The sequence below is a fragment of the Crotalus tigris genome, unplaced genomic scaffold (assembly GCF_016545835.1).
Source record: "Crotalus tigris isolate CLP2741 ecotype Arizona unplaced genomic scaffold, ASM1654583v1 scf7180000017668.6805642782:7212621, whole genome shotgun sequence".
Lineage (NCBI taxonomy): Eukaryota > Metazoa > Chordata > Lepidosauria > Squamata > Viperidae > Crotalus > Crotalus tigris.
Window position 1 is genome coordinate 2,845,269 of NW_024096554.1, and position 17,638 is coordinate 2,862,906.

Below are 17,638 nucleotides of genomic sequence, written 5' to 3' on the forward strand. Positions count from 1 at the left end.
TCTAGGTGTGTTGGACTTCAGCCCTTCCAGTAACTCAATAATTCTGTGGAATAAAAGATTGATACATATGAAGAGCACTGGGTTGGGTAAGGCTGTACAGCAAGGTGGCTATCTCCTTTCAGACTTGCTCTGCCTGCTCTCTCCCTACTTGGCAATCATTCTGGCAGGTAATAAATGCCTTAATGCTTAGGCTACACCCTGCCTGTGTAAACCTGTCCAAAGAGACCACATCTAACACCTGCTCAAAGACTAAAAGTCTCTGAAAGAAGAAAAAAGTGTTCAACATTTGAATTAGCACAGTTTATCAAATTGCCGTTCCCTTGCTCACAGCCCAGATCAAACAAACTTCCCTGCACATCTGTTAATATCATCACATCAGCTTTTGCAAGAGATATAGAGGTGAGGGGTAGGGAATGGTCTCAGAGAAACAGGCTTTAGCTTGACAAGAAAGAAAAGCTCCTTCTTCTCCCAACAAAACACCCTGGTGGGTGTTTTTAAAGTAGTGTGTTTAGAAACTATGACATACTTACAGCTTCAACAGCTTTCAACCCAGTCTTTATATTATTAACTTCTTTCTCCAATTCCACTAGGCTGCAAGGAGATAGAGAGTGGTTTAAAACAAAAGTGCAATGTTATAAGGATGGTAGAGGAACTGCTGAAGTAAAGACAACCATCTGTCTTATTTTCCTCCCAGCACCAGCCCCCCAGCAGATACTAGCAGAACAGAGAGACATGTCCATTCTGCTGTTCACTGGCTTTTAAGAGAACACTTAGATTCTTCAAAAATATGAGATTTGGCTTCAGATAGCTGCACATAGGAGGCAGGCTACCAGAGCTATGACAACTAAGCCTTTTCATCTGACCAGCTTAAATGAAACACAACAGTCCTTGTTTGCTGTTATTTGGTGTTCTTGTATTTATTTAGTTGATTCCATGTTGATTAATTTCTAAAAATAAAAATAACCATATTGCCAGTCCCTCTAAGCACCTATTGTGGGAAGGCGTGATAGAAATGTTATTCATTAATTGTTAATTGCTTAAAAGACAAAAGAAGGTAGCTCCAGGAGATCCATCTGACTGGGATCATAAATACTCCTTATACCAACAATTAACTATTTCTTGGGGCTGTGTGTGCTCTCAAATTGATTTGGAAATGATGTTTCCAAATGCAAAGGATAGGAACAGCATTTATTTAAAACAGCTGTAACCCTTTTAGCCTTCTGTGCAAGTATAAAAAGATACAGTTGCTTTAATAGACATCTCATTAAAGTTGCTGCCTGCTTATTTAGTTTTTTTAAAGCATGCTGTCAGAGATAGTAACATTCAACCATGTCTGGATTGAGACCAGAAAGCATGGACATACTGCAAATGCTTTCATCAGCTTTGCAGTTTCTCCGCTGTTCCTAGATGCTGCTTCAAGTATTTTTTTTTAATCTTTAATTTCTTCCAATTATGTTAAAATCAACATAATTATGTGTCCCATTTAAGATACATAACTGATCAAAATAGGCTAAATTGGTTAAACTTTGGGGGCAGATTTCAGTGTGGCAAACGTTTGTTCTGGGGAATGAACTGAAGTTACACTGAATCTCAGAATGGAAGCCTTGGAGAGAAAATTCCTGACAGAATGATCGATCACTCAAAAGACAAGTCTTCAGAAGTTGTGGGTGCTCCAACACTGGATGTTTTTAAGAAGAGATTGAACAACCACTTGTCTGAAATGAAATTGTATTGGGTCTCCTGGACTTAATACTGGCTATTCTTTGGTATCCCCACCTCCACCCCAGATTTGCTATAGGAATTGTGGCAGAAATGTTTAGATCTTAATGTATTGGATCTTAATGTATTTTTGTGATAGGCGAAAACCTTTTGATATTTTTCCTGATTTAATTATACTTTATCTAGGTTATGTTATGTTGCTTCTTTGTGCTTGTTAACTTAATACATTTTGTTCATTAATTTTTTTCTAGAAGTAGAAGGGTTACATATTAGCATATAAAATGAAATTAATGCTTGGAATACGAACACTATATATCGGATACCAATTCATGCATGAGCTAAAACCAGAACTGTGTATGAAATAAGCACAATTCAAAACATCAACATGCTCCAAAGTAAGGCAATAAAGAACTGGTACAGTTATCTTGATGTCCTTTAGTCCTTCTGAAATCACTAGGATTTATTGACCTTCATATATCTAACATTTACTTTCAGATACAATAGCAGAGAATCACACTATGAATCAAACAACATCTTTAAATTAGTGAAAAGGAATAACTGGAACAGGAACTTACAGAATTTAAGGTATCTTTTACTGATGTAACTGATTGCTATTGTTAATTTTATAAAAAAAAAATAATCCTGACTTTCAGTTTCATCAATGGTCATATTTTGTTTTCTGTTTTTCTACCAAATCCAAGTGATCAAAAGCTATTAAAGTTATTGTGGGAATGCTCTGATATTATCATAAGGCTTTGGTTCTTCTTTGATTCATAATTCTGCAATATTTTAAGCACTAAAGACTACACAACATATTTAAAAGATACTGAGATGGATGTACAATTTTAATATTATTCACCTGACAAATGTTCACTTTGGGATATTCTCACATTTTAAAAAGCATGCTCTCTTTATTTATAATTCATGGACTACTAAGAATATTAATACTTATTACATATTTAATTATTCAATATTAATCTATAAATTAATGTATTGCAATGCAATTGTTATGGCCCATCTCATCTTGGGCACTTTCGTTAGATCATTTCCTGTTTAGAATTACATATTCTGAAATAGAATATTTATTCTCAGCAATACTCAAGAATATTATTCATTATTAACTAAGTGAATTATAAATGTATTCATTGATTAAAAGTCAAAGACTCTTGAGGTCAAGCACTTTAATCTGAAAATGATTTTCTAAAGTTAATTATATTTTTGACTGATAATTATGATATTTTCTTCTGTTTGTCTCATTTACACAGAATGCTGATCTATAGACCATAAACATATCTCATCATAATCACTCATTATTACTTTAGCAGCAGCACCACTTTATTTATTTCTAAAGTATCAGTTTAATATCTGATATGTTCTCATTATACATCGCCTAGAGTTGCTCTGTGAGTGAGATTGATGGTCAAAAGTAGGGTCTACCCATCTCACAGAATAATTCTGGATAGGCTGCAATGAGAACATATCAGATATTAAACTGGTAAAAACAGATAATACAGTTGATCTTAGCCAAATGGCAAGAAATGATACTTACTTGACTTTTGCTGCTTCCGGAAGATTTTGCAGTTCAGACTGTATGTCAAGCACATTTAGGTAATTCTTTTCAAAGATCATTATCAAGTAATGTAATAATGTAATATTCCTAAGAGAAATAGGAATGAAAGAGACAGGAAACAAGATCATAAGGGTAATTACCATGCTGTATCTGAAAAGCTTAAAATGAAATCAAACTCTGAGTCTAACATCCACATTTTTAAAATAAAATTGCTGTAATAGCTATTTCCCCAGGCTTTTGGGTCAGACTGAGTAGAGTCTTCAATCTGAGGAGCAACTCTGATTGCCATTTTATTGTTTTACTAGGGTTTAATGGTAAATATTGTTTCTTACTTGGTTTGATTTTTCTTCCCTTTTTGGACACCACCCGAGTCATTTTATTTGACCAAGCAGCCATGTAAATGCTTTTATTAATTTAATATTTCACATGTTTTGTGCTAAAGTAAGAGTGAGGAAAGTTTTGTCTTCAGATGTGATGTGTATGATGACTGCCAGCACTCTTGACATTCTGGGAGCTGCATTTCAACAACATCTGGTGTACTAGATGTTCCCACCTCTGCCCTGAAGGCTCAAATGATTATTTGCAAATGACTCAACAACAGAAGAAACACTGTACAAAGTACAAAGGTCTCCCAGCAAAACACCCCAAGCCTCCAAGAAGACTATTCAATGGCTATATTGTTTTATTTGTGCGTGTAATTTCCAAATGAAGAGTCTTGCCTTTGCTCAGATCCCTGAGATAGTTTTCATTTGGGGATGCAAGTACCTATCTTCTGAACCCCATTCCCCGGCTGTGAAAGTGGAACAATTTGGAAGAGCAGGAAAGAGGTGCTGACAATTTGGCTTAGAAAAAATAACATTCCTAATAGCTTTCAAGAGAACCTGACTTCCCTTCTTCTTTTAAAATAACATTTTTATGCTGAAAAAAACCCCAACAAGTTCACTCCCAGTGATATGGAAGGATGATACATACATTTATGGATGCTTTCAAAATGAAAAACAAAACATTTCTTTCTAATCATCAAGTGTCATTGGATAGAAGCACTGTGGAGTAAAACAGCTACAGAGATCATGAACCATCACTAGTTTCTTGTAGCAGCAAAGACAATTCCAAAAGAAAGTGCTGGCTATTTATACAAAGAGAAATACTCTGCCTCTTAGATTTGAAATAGTTTACTATCCCCTGAAAATGGGCTTTTTTGTAAATTCTCATGAGTGTACTAAAAAATTTCAGCTCAGAATTGCACACATATCATTAATAATTTTAACCTTGCAGAGATTTTTTTCAGTTTTAAAAACATTGCTGTCTTTTAGTTCTACCTAGAGTAACTGTCATTATATTTCAAGACTAGCAGAAATATCCTTTTGATACAAAGCTATTTTCTCTGTTTCAAACTTGCACCAAAATTAATTATATGGACTGTAACCACTTTTAATGTAAAATCTTTTCAGATGTGGATGCTTATATATGATGTATAAAATTAATAGACTGAATTTTAATTGTTTTTTTATATTAAAAAAACTCCCTTAAAACTTTTTTTTTTTTTACTTAAGTACAGTATTGAAGATTTATCCTCAGTAAGTGAACCTACTTATCTATGCTAGATTTGGTGTCTGCAATCTTATTCAGGCTGGAAACCTTAAAGCCGTATGCATTCCCTCTTTGTCCCTTGTTCATGTAATTGCCAAAGGCCAACACAACCTCTAAGAGCTGCTTCAGGTGCTTGCTGCGGATCAGCTCTCTGGAAGCCAGGAGAATAGCTGAAAGAAACAAGAAGTGACCTTAGAGTGACGTACTGGAATGATGATAGTTGAAAGGGAGAACGTAGGGGAAGGACCCCCTAACAATGCATACTACATTTTTCTAAAGCCAAAACTCCTCTCTCACTTTTCAACACAGGAAGTGCAATACTGAGTGTGGAAATTGTCCACTGAATGTGTGTGTTTGGGTGGTTCTAATTCTGCAGAAAAAGCTTTTGGGAGACACAGGTATTTCACTAAAGAGATTTTGCAGTACAAATCAGGATGCATACAGCAAAAGTGGGGAACCTGCACTCCCTGCCTGCTCCATTCTCAACCCTCTCATTGCTACTAGAAAATGAGATTGTCAAGGAAGGAAGGATTGTGACAAGCTTTCTTCTATAATAATCTTGTTGCACTCCCCAGGACCGTTAAGCTCCAACTAACCCATTAAGAAACTAGGATCCTGCCAAAGAGCTAGAAAATCCAGGCTGTTCAATTCATAACACAAACTGTAGTGGCACTGATTTTCTTCTCCTTAAGCTTGCACAGAATGCTTCAGCACGCAGCATTCCTTGGGCAGGATGACACCTCTGACACCTGAAATATGCTACTGTTTGTAAAGAAAATAACTTACCTTCCACTTTTGGCTTAGCTTCAGCAAGCCTCTCTGGAAACTTCTTCTTAAAGAATAATGCCTGAAGTCTTTGTTGGTAGTGGTCAATCCTAGAAAGAAAGGAGTCAGAGATCTGAGCTGCATTTCAATAAGTCTTTCAATCAAACAGAATACCTGTAAGACCAATCCATTTTTATTCAATGTCTCTTTTCTTACTAGAACAACAGAAATCCCTGAATATGAAAAAAAAAAATGCTATCAGCTGCTCTGCCTGGAGATAATGTCTTGCAGCCAAGGATCAATCATGCATTTGTATTTCCCTAAAAAAGAAAATATATTGAGGAAAAAAGGAAAAAGAGGAGGAAGAAGTTTCTAGTTCAATGAAAGAAATATTTTCCCAGTATATTTCCAGTATATTTGAAATATTGTACTGTATCCGCCATTCCCATCTGGGTATTCTCAACTTATTAGATTTAACTTCCATAATTGTGAGTTGGCAAGGTCATATTGTCTAGGAATTATGAGGGCTATATTCTTCTGTAAAAAAGTAAAGGAGTCCTTGCGGATTTTGTTCCGCTTGGCGTTGCTGGTGGTGCTCATCTCCATTTCAACGCCACTGAGCCAGCGCCATCCAAAGACCTTTCCATTGTCATGTGGCTAGCATGACATCATGGAGCTCTGTTACTATTTATCTACTTGCGTTTGCATGCTTTTGAACTGCTAGGTGGGCAGGAGCTGGGGTGAGGACAGGAGCTCACCCTGTTGTATGGCACTCAGATCTTGAACCTGAGCTGCTGACAAACCCAGCATCTTAATCACTTAGTCAGCACCCCCATGTTCTTCTATAGAAAAAGTTAATTTACATTATTATATTCCCTCTCTTTCTGTCTTTTTTTTTATTCTCCATCACATGCAAACAGACCTAAGTATACACTTATATGCACCTGCTCATTTCATAGAGGAAACGATCTGCTCTTGCCATGCGATCAATTTCATGCTTATGTTCTTCCAACAGGTCAATATCACTCTTCTCTGGAACAAACTTCAGTAGCTGGAACACCAAAAGTGTTTTTTTTAAAACAACAACAACAACAACAACAACAACAACAATACAGACAAAATGAAACAACCAGACAGGGAGATTGACAGCATAAAAATGAACAAAAAAAATGGTATTGAAAATGCTGGCCTACATCCTGCTATAATAGTATTTTTGAACCAATGCATCTGAAGTAATGAAAGTGATCTTCCTGAGACATTTGCTTGATTCTTTATCTTCCTACTGTGACTTTGTTACATACTTCACATTTCCATGTAGGATATCTCACTTCCAGCTACTATTTGCTGGGTATCTTGTTGATATTTAATAAAGAACTTCTTTGACATATAAGGCCTTTCAGAATGTAGCACTGTAAATAAAGCACTAAAAGTGTTCTTCCCATTCTTCCTCCAATACAAAGTTCTATCTATTCTCCCCTTCATCCCCTCTAGCACATTACTAAAATGGCTGCTCAGAAAGATAATGAACAATGTCGATATGACTAGATTTATAGGGTGCTCATTCAAAGTTTGAACTCAAAATACAGCTCATTCAGCAACAGATTTTTTTTTAATCTATCTGCTGTGATTAAGGCTTGGTTTCACACATCCAATTGCCACTTCCAAAATATGCTGGAAGATCAGCCTAGTTTATATGCATGTTTACCAATTCATTAATTATCCCAAGGAGTAGTTTAACTGTTACCGGGCCACAGATGAGCTATTGACAATGTAAGAAATCTATTGCAAAAGTGAAAAAATGTGTACAGGTAAAATCAGTTTGAGATTCAGACAGCACAGACTCATCCCCAATAGCATGTGCCTGTCTTCAACAGTGAAGGGACACAGGGCAGAAAACATCCTGCAGCCAAGAAGGTTCCACACACATTTGCATCTCACAGGTAACCCTGAGGACACAGGTAAACCTCCAAAATGGTTTCAACGACTCTCTAAAAAGAATGCAAATGACCAGCTGTCTGCAAGGAATATAAATCCTTCCATTCGCCACCATCCAGCCAGAGCTGAAGAAGCTTCTTGGATGAGAAGCAAAATGTCTTCAAAAGAAACACAAGAAAGTCCAGTTGCCTCCTGAAAAAAAAGCACCTTTGGGATAAACCATGACCTGGATGACTGAGAATCTCCATAGACAGGTAAAATAAAGGTTAATTATACAGGTGTCCTCGACTTACAACCAAAATTGAGCCCAACATTTCTGTTGTCAAGTGAGACATTTGTTAAATACATTTTGCCCCATTTTACGACTTTTCTTGCCACAGTTGTTAAGTGAATCACCGCAGTTAATAAGTTAGCAAACTGGTTGTTCGATGAATCTGGCTTCTCCATTGACTTTGCTTGTCAGAAGGTTGCAAACAGTGGTCATAAATATGAGTCAGCTGCTAAGTATCTAAATTTTGATCACGTGAGGATGGAGATGCTACAAAGGTCTTCTGGAAAACGGCCATAAGTCACATTTTTCAGTGCCATTGTAACTTTGTTACAATGTTTGTTTGTTTGATTTTTTTCAAACATTCAATAGTACTTGTTCAACAAACGTGTTGTCTGAGTTTTACATTCACTAATACAGATTTAATTCCTAATCCTTTATTCTTTTCTCTAGCAATTGATAAAATAAGTCCCAAGTTTGATAATATTCTGTTTCTTCTTTTTCTTTCAACCTCAAAGTAAGCCTGTCCATCTCCACACATTCTAGTATTTTAATTATTTTTTCATCTGATAGTATTTCTTCATTTTTCCAGTATTGTGCGAATATAATTCTTGATGCTGTTATTACATGTAAAATCAAATATATGCTTTGTTTATCAGTCTTTTCTGGCATTATACCTAATAAAAAAAATTCAGGTTTAAAATCTACATGTTTTCCCAATATCTTTTCTAGCCACGTATTTTTTTTCCAATAACTCTTTACCTTGGCACATGTCCATCAAACATGGTAAGTACCTGACTTGTGTTTACATTTCCAACATCTATCTGGCATGTTTTTAAACATTTTTACTAATCTTGCTAGTGGCAAGTGCCATCTATAAAACATTTTATATAAGTTTCCTTTATAAGAAGTTGACATTGTCAATTTATAATTTCTTTCCCACAAGTTTTGCCATTTTTCTAATTCTATGTTATATCCAAAAAAATTTGCCCATATTATCATTGTTTCTTTAACTTGTTCACTTTCCATTTTTAAGTTCAATAGAAAATTATAAATTTTCTTAATTAATTTCTCATCAGAGGTTAATAATATCTTATCAAACAAGTTTTGTTCCTTATAGAATCCATATAGTTTAACATCTTTATCATAGCTAACTTGCATTTGTAATTATTCCCACCACGATAAATATCCTGATTTTCCATTTCTTGTTTAGATTTTAAGTTCCCTTCAGAATTTAGAATATCTCTGTATGTCCATTTTTTTTCAAAAATTAACTAAATTTGGATGTACAAATGCCCCCATTGTTGAAAGCCATCCTGGAATTTTCAAGTGTATTTTACATTTTATTTTTCCCCATGTTAATGATAATGTGTTTCTTATATAGTGGTTTTGAAAGTACTTATGGATTTTGTTTTTCCCATACCATAAAAAAGTGGTCACAAAATGAAATGTTGTAAGTCCAGGACTACATGTAATTAGCCATCTCTAGCCTTAGATCTTGAGAACAGGAATGTTAAGAGACCAGTATTATTGGAAAATAGCTGAGTTTCTCTTCAGAAAGTATAACAGCTAAAGTTAAACATATCACATGCATTAGCCACCACTGAATCCAAGAATGTCTCTATGGTCCCTAATTATTGCTTTGCTAAAGGTCATTGCAGATCATTTTTAGTATGTCACACTTTACCCCAAAAGAGCTACGTGTACATGTGTGTATACATACATAGGCGAGGCTGTGCAATGTCACAGATTTTAAAAAGATGCTTCAAAGCATGGGGATACGTAGCACCTGTTAGCAACTACTTAAAGTAGCTCAGCTGTTCTTTCCCTCCAATGCTTGCACGTGATCCTGGGAAAAGACAAGTTTAAAGAGCTGCCGACAGGTGCAATGTTCATGCCTTAGCGTGCTCTGAAGCAATTTCTCCCTTTCAAATTCAAAACACCGTTCATTCCTTGTACAAATAATCCTGTCTCATGAATGTAGTCCATGCAAGAAATGAGTAACGCTCTAAGTCACTTTCTTTTGGAATACTTATTGATTGAAAAACATTTATACCCATTCTCTTATTATCTTTGTAATTCCCAAGGCATTCAAGTAAGAATCTAGAAATTATAGTATAAATAGGGATACAAAACAGCATAGAATTTCAAGCTATCAAGATTACAACAGCAAATTAACAGGGAGAGATAAAATCCTTATGAATGCATCTTCCCAGACAAGACATGTGAGGAATGGAAAAGGAATAGGAATAACTAGTGTTGCAAAAGTTAGAAAAAAATGAATTTTAAAATGAACATAGGCTTCCTCTAATGATTTTGCTGTTTTTGTGAAATACCAATACACACTATACTGTTCCTTTTGCCTTCTTTCTTTCTCCCAGATTTTAAAAATCTCTTTCTCCCTGCTATTTTTCATGTTCAGGACCAATAACTCTTCATCTAAAGTACAAGGACATTAGTAACAATCTATTTACACCCTTATTATACTCATCAACTCAACAGCAGTGAGGAGCTTTGGAGGGGAAAAAACCTGAAAGTACGGTAGTGGCCAAAATTGTGGAAAACTTTTGGGAAAAGTGTACAGTAGAAATGCCACCTTTGGTTAAGTTTCCACCAATTTTTCTCCTAATTTCTTTATAACTGTAGCCTTGTTTACTTAATAATACTATTTTACATCGCTTTCTGGGCAACCAGTCAAGTCTTTGCACCATTACTTTAATGTTTTTTCATTTTACAAGCTGACTAAATGAAAGAACACAAAAAAACCAATCAACTTGTTAGTGATCACGTAACACACTGACAAATGTCCTCCTCTCAGCTTCAATACATGACATCAATAACTGAATCCTCCTGTGATCTGATTAGGTCATTGCCAAGAAAAGGTGATACCTGATTAGCTCTCTAAACACTCGTGCTCATTGGCTACAATCAGATGAAGGAAAGCTACCTGAATATCAACCTAAGCAAGTTGTGCTTCCTTTTTCTGGTTATTTGGCTACAACTTTTCATAGAATACAGTACAGATAATTGAACAAATTGTGTTGCATTACATTCTTGATTAAATTATCTTTTCATTGATACATAATTTTATGGTACTAATCCAAAAAAGTGGTGTTATTAGCCATCAAACCTCAAAAATATACTTTTCTAAAAGGTTTCCACAATTTTGGCCACTACTGTAATCTGATCATTGTGCTGGCTTGTTTATACAAATTGCTTGCTGAGATGTAACTTAATGAGAAGAGAAACACACTCTCCTTTTACCACTGATGTCATGTTTAAGTAACTAAGTTTTTTCACCTGTTCCAACATATCTTTCGCCAGATCTTCTTCTTCGTCCATTTTCAAAATTGCCTGCCGAATTTCTTCATTAGATAGCTTCAACCTGTAATAATATCATAACGCTCTAATTACTTTGCTCACATAATTCATTTGGGACAAATGTGAAACTTCAGTAAGGATGTCCCAAAGATGCTTTTCCAAAAGGCAACTGGACTTTGTTTTTTTCCTTGAAAATGTCTTGCTTCTCATCCAAGAAGCTTTTTCAGTTCTAAACAGAAGAAGCTTCTTAGGTGAGAAGAAATGTTTTTAAGGGAAAAAACAAGAAAGCCCAGTTGCCTTTTGGAAAAGCACCTTTGGGTCAACTATGACCTGGATGGTTGAGAATCTCCAGAGACCTCCATTGAGGTTCTATTGTAAAACCTTCCTTTATATCCATAAATATACAAACAAATGAAAGATCACAAAGAAGATTGCTAAAGCCAAATGAATAATAATAATAATAATAATAATAATAATAATAATAATAATAATAAAAGTTGGAAGGGACCTTGGAGTTCATCTAGTCCAACCCCCTGCTCAGGCAGGAAACCCTATACCATTTCAGACAAATGGCTGTCCAGTCTCTTCTTAAAAACTTCCACTGTTGGAGCATTCACCGCTTCTGGAGGCAGGTTGTTCCACTGGTTAATTGTTCTAACTGTCAGGAAGTTTCTCCTTAGTTCTAGGTTGCTTCTCTCCTTGATTGGTTTCCATCCGTTGCTTCTTGTCCTGCCTTCAGGTGCTTTGGAGAATAGCTTGACTCCCTCTTCTTTGTGGCAGCCCCTGAGATATTGGAACACTGCTATCATGTCCCCCTCATCCTTCTCTTCATTAAACTAGACATACCCAATTCCAGCAACCGTTCCTTATATGTTTTAGCCTCCAGTCCCCTAATCATCTTTGTTGCTCTTCTCTGTACTCTTTCTAGAGTCTCAACATTTTTTTTACATCATGGTGACCAAAACTGGATGCAGTATTCCAAGTGTGGCCTTACCAAGGCATTGTAAAGTGGTATTAATACTTCATGTGATCTTGATTCTATACCTCTGTTAATGCAGCCCAGCACTGTGTTGGCCTTTTTGGCAGCTGCAGCACACTGCTGGGCTCATATTTAAATGATTGTCCATTAAGACTCCGAGGTCCCTCTCACAGTTACTACTATTGAGCAAGCAATGGTTACATTCATGGCAACCCATGAGTGGTAACTCAGAATATATTATGTGCTTTGAACAAAACATGTACGTCACAATAACTTTCCACTAATGACTCGTCATGCAGAAAAGCCTTCGGGATTCTCTTCAAGAAACTTTTACATTTTTGCAATTGACCAGGGCAGATAAATATAATTCACAATTATGGAAAATTCCAAAGCTTGATTTTTAGCATACTATAGAAAAAGGCAAGGAGAGCAGAAGGGATGAAATTGTGATCAATAATTGTGAATATTAAAATTTCTATTATATTTTATAGTATTTGACATCACTATTTTGATATTGTTGTTATATTTTTGGATTGTGTATCTGTTTTTTATTGTTAATTCATATTTATTACACCATAAAGTAAATTCACAGCATAAAAAAATTAACTCACATCTGCAAATGACATCATAACACACTATATGACTTAACAAATCAAATCCAAACATGTTACAGTACAAAATAAAGAGACATTACATGTAGTCCCCAACTTACAACTGTAATCGAGCCCAGAATTATGATTGTTAGGCATTATGTGACCAGATCCCATTTTTCAACATTTTTTGTGGTGTTTGTTAAGCAAATGCTATGATTGTTAAGCTAACACTGGGGTCATTAAGCAAATTTATTTATTTTTCTAGTGGCCATTTTTTTGCCAGAAACCAGAAATAAACGACCAAAAAAGTCAAATTGTGGTCACATGACTAAAGGATACTGCAAATGGCCATAAAGGTGAGCTAGCTGCCAACAGCCCAATCACATTACTGTGTGCGTGTGTGTGTATATGTCTGCATACACAGCCCTCATAACTGCAAAACCAGGTTGTAAATAGTTCTGAGAAGGTCTGTCATACCTCTGAATGGTTTAAGTAATCAGTTGTAAAGTTGGGGACTGCCTGTGTAATGAAGAACTGACCAATTAGAATAAGGCTTTTAGTTTTAAAATAACTTTTTTTCTTTAGCTCTCTTTCCTCCAGGTATTCAAAAACAAAATAAGGGATTTGTTTATTTAGCAGTTTAAATCCTGGCAGCTTACTAAATTCAAAGAGCAGAATCAAAATAGGATATACCCATCTGTCTTGCTGAGGGTATATAAGCACTGGATTCTAATTTTAACTGCGTATTAAACATCAGCATTTCAGGAAAGCTTTTCTAATGGCCCATCATTTTCAAATAAACACATAGAATTAATATTTATTGGACAATAGTTCCTCTTTGTGTATGGAAACAGATAACACTCATCCTTCCAACTGGCATTGGCTTTAGCGAAGGAGCCAAAAGCTGAAGAGGCCATGGAGAACGAATTAGCTTTTTCCTTCCCAAGACAAGTTTCCTGTAACTCAGATTTCAGAACCATGAAGCAAGACACACAAAGAAATTTGCACTGTTCCTGGCCAGGAGAGCTGCATCAGAAGCCTCACCAAGTTTTTAATGTCCAAGTACAAGAGTTTGGCAGCTTTTTTATGGTATGACTCTCTTGAAGCATTTAAAAATGCTCAACGGAGATGGTGTTAAATCCAAGAAATGCATATGCAGCTGCCTTTGCCCAGCAACTAATAGGGAAACATCTGGCTCAAGCGGCACATCCCTCTCTCGAAGGGGCCTGCCAGGCCCCATGTTAAGAGACAACTCAATGAGGCTACTGTAAGGCCTATATAAAGCCTGTGGTACATCTGAATGATCACTGCCGATACTGTTAAGCTGCACTTGAGGCTAGCTAGATGAGCAAGCAATTGCTTACAAAACAGTCTCATTACAGTCAGCAAGCCACATGACCACAAATGTGCTATTCACACAGAGTTCAAAAGCAGACAAGCAACTGGGCCAACAGATTGTTAATGAAGTGTTCTCATTGTTGTTGTTGTTTTTCCAATACTTCTGACTAACCATGCAGTGGATCTTAAAATAGCCAACAGTAACATAAAGCAGATGTGCTGAGCTTTAAGCAAAAACAGGTGAACCAATTGAACAGAAACCTAAAGCAGATCCCTAAAATCTTTCCACTCAAGGCAGAAGGAAGATGACTACTTGAACTAGGGGAGTTTTGTTGCAATGCAGACACCACAATAAGATGTGATTATGGCCAGAAGAGACACACTAAATAAGTCATATCTCATTGCTGGATATGTATCATCAGTAATTTTCATACCGGTCTTATAAGAGCCAAACCTAAATTTCTCCCACTGGCATAAAAACTGACAAACCCCAGACTGCATGCATAATTTAACCACTGCCAGGTCTGTTTTATATTTGTTTACAGAAAATCCCCACAAAGACTATAATGGAATGATAACTAAGCTAAGCAATCCCACTGACGTGAAGATAGAGCAGAACCGAGTACAATTGCAATGGACACTTCTGCATGGACACTCTCTGCAAAGACAGCTTTTGGCAAGACACACATGCTCCCCAAGGACAAAGATTAGGAAAAGCAGGGAAGCTTACCTACAGAGATCAGAGGAAATGGCTGCAATCACAGTCCTATCTGGGCATAAGCTTTACTTGTTATCCAAGAGTGCTAGAGTGGGAAGGGGAAAAATCCATTATTACTGCTTTCTACATTCCCTTTCCCCTTTTCCTTCTCAGTACAAAGATGTGTAGGATGATTCTAAGGTTATTTAGCTGAGCAAGAATCTAGGATCTCTCTTTAAACCTTTGTGCTTTCTGAGGAATACAGTATTCAAGAGCACTGGGGCACTCTTTGAATGTAAATGGCACAGAGTACTGTATATGTAACATACAATGTATGGATATGAGAGCTGGACACTTAGAAAGGCTGATAAAAGAAGAATTGACACCTTTGAACTGTGGTGCTGGCGTAAATTATTGCATCTAGCATAGACAGCCATGTCATATGTGCAAATTCATTGGAGAATGCAATGATACTAGGAATGGTTGGTGGATCAAGAAAAAGGCCCAAGCAAAGATGCCATCAAAGCTGATACAAAGATGAATATCCAACAATTGAAAGAAGCTGTGCTGACAGGATAGCCTTGGAGAGAACTTGCCTGTAAAATCACCAAGAGTTGGACCTAACGGAACAGTTAAAAGTACTATTATATGTAACAACTAGTAATAGCATCTGGTTGCATTTTTTCTCCATATTTATTATGTCAAATAGATTATGACCCTATAAGAAAAAGCTGTCTTGTAGTTTCTGTACAGTGTTTAAGAAGAAAACTGGAATGGAAAAGGGGGTGATTGTATAAGTCAGGTTTCCTTAAGGAAACAGCTCAACTACAACACTTTAACACTATAGTCATTTTATAGTGAAGATAATTTATCCCAATCACATGCAGCTTGGCAAGGAAAGTCTGTGTGATGAATACTGTCAAGTTTTCATTTTTTAATAAAGAAAAAATATCTTAGCCAATTGCTGAGATACAATTATTTACACATTTTTTATTTGCATTGAAAAATTTGAAAACATCTCTCTAGTTCTGCATAACCACAGCATATTTTCAAAACACATGTAAATTATAGCACTCTAACTTTCAATTAATACTCAAGAAATACTACATTTCGCTGGATGTGTATCGTATCATATACAATATGATATCCATTTTAGTTTAAAAATTATTACTACTAAGTAAAATTAAGTGCAATTCATCCATAACCATATATTATATTATTGCAGTCTTAAACTATGCTGGAATATGGTTCACAGTAATAAGATATCTCCCGAACCAGTTATGTTAATTTATTTGGTTATATTTCAAGCAGTTGAATTTTTTTGTTTGAACTTTTGTATAAATAAAGATAACACAGTACAGTACAGTTGTTCAGAAGCACACTGGTCAAACAGAAGCACTTTGTAATTATTTAAAGGAGAAAACTCAAGGCAGGAGACTAGCCTTGTGCTATTGTCCTAGAACTTGGGCTTGCTCACATTCCATTTTTAACTCCATAACAATTTTTTTACAGCCAAACTACAACATTTCTGTTTATTAACCTTATCTATGTTTGTCCTAAAGAATGGCATAAAGGCGGGATAAATATTTATTAAGTTTATATGCCACCCATCTCACCATTGAAGTGATTCTCAAAAGTCAGAAGTATTTCTTTTCACACAGGAATAAGGATATCCACACCTCCAAGGAAGAATTAAACTGTATGATAATCCCTTCTAATGTGACCCTTACTACTTTTCTTGATCTTATTTCTCACATAATTGTCTTTATAATCCAGTCATAATTACACTCCTATTACCACTGATTTAATAAAATCAAGTTATTTATTGCCTTGGAAAGAAAAGGGAAGATGGAAAGAAAAGATTTTACTCTGAATCTAATGGGCAAAACTGCTGTATTTTAATTATTTTCTTTCATAGGCAGATTCTTTCACTTTTCTATGTAAGGATGGTGATTGGCTTATTTTATTCTAATTAATTAATTAATTATTGTGAAATTGTGAAAATGGTCACTATTCTTCAACGTCCTTGCCCTTAGAAAGAAAGAAGTTTTCTTCTTTCTTTCTAGTTTTGTTTTATTTTAAGTTTTGTTTTATTTTAAGCCCTACCTCTTTCTCAGAGAAAAAGTTTTCCCATCTGTTTTCAGATGCGTTTGAAATCTAAACTAGGTTCTGCACAGTTTTAATTTAATTATATAATTTAATAGATTCATTGTGGCCACCCACCCCAGACTGGAGAAGAAGATTCTAGATGTTATCAACACAGTTTGGTGTTGTGGCTAAGGTGCTGGCTTAGAAACCAGGAGACTGTGAGTTATAGTCCCAGTTTAAGCATGAAAGCTGGCTGGGTGACTTAGGGCCAGTGATGCTTTCTCAGTCAACTCATTTCACAGGGTTACCGTTGTGGGAAAAATAGGAGGAAGGGTCATTAGATATGTTCACCACCTTGAGTTACTTATAAAGTAAAAAAAAAACAGAATAAAAATATAATAAATAAATTCAAAATGCAATTGGGACTGATAATATCAAAGACATGAAAAATTGTAATACATAAAGGCAACTTTCCATGAAAAATCTTTTGCAAGATGATACAGATATATACTGGATGAGGAAGAAAATTCTGGAAAGTGCAGCAATATTAATTCAGAAGAGAAGTTTGACATTAAGGGAGATCCTCTACTGTCTTCCGATGATAGGGAGAGGATTTTATAGTCTAATGCACAGCCAACATTCTGCAATTTATACTCCAGCACATCTGGAAAACTCCAGGCTAATGAATGTCTTATCACTTTTTCAGAACTATCAACAGAATAGTTTCACAAACTCGCCATGACCTTAAAAAAAATAATTAATTAATTTAAAAAAT

At 35.7% G+C, this 17,638-nt stretch overlaps 1 protein-coding gene and 1 pseudogene across 10 annotated transcripts in view; both read right to left on the bottom strand.

The window, feature by feature from the left end:
- The window catches only part of DAAM2 (dishevelled associated activator of morphogenesis 2), a 242,941-nt gene that overhangs the window by 19,987 nt on the left and 205,316 nt on the right, over positions 1–17,638 (bottom strand). For all 10 annotated transcript variants that reach the window (XM_039337096.1, XM_039337092.1, XM_039337089.1 and 7 more), the window contains 6 exons: positions 11,148–11,232; positions 6,589–6,695; positions 5,666–5,754; positions 4,881–5,049; positions 3,269–3,376; positions 531–591 (listed from right to left, as the gene is read on the bottom strand). In XM_039337096.1, the coding sequence (XP_039193030.1) occupies positions 531–591; positions 3,269–3,376; positions 4,881–5,049; positions 5,666–5,754; positions 6,589–6,695; positions 11,148–11,232 (619 nt within the window). The remainder of the gene's footprint in view (positions 1–530; positions 592–3,268; positions 3,377–4,880; positions 5,050–5,665; positions 5,755–6,588; positions 6,696–11,147; positions 11,233–17,638) is intronic.
- Positions 3,087–3,262, bottom strand: LOC120305413 (annotated as a pseudogene).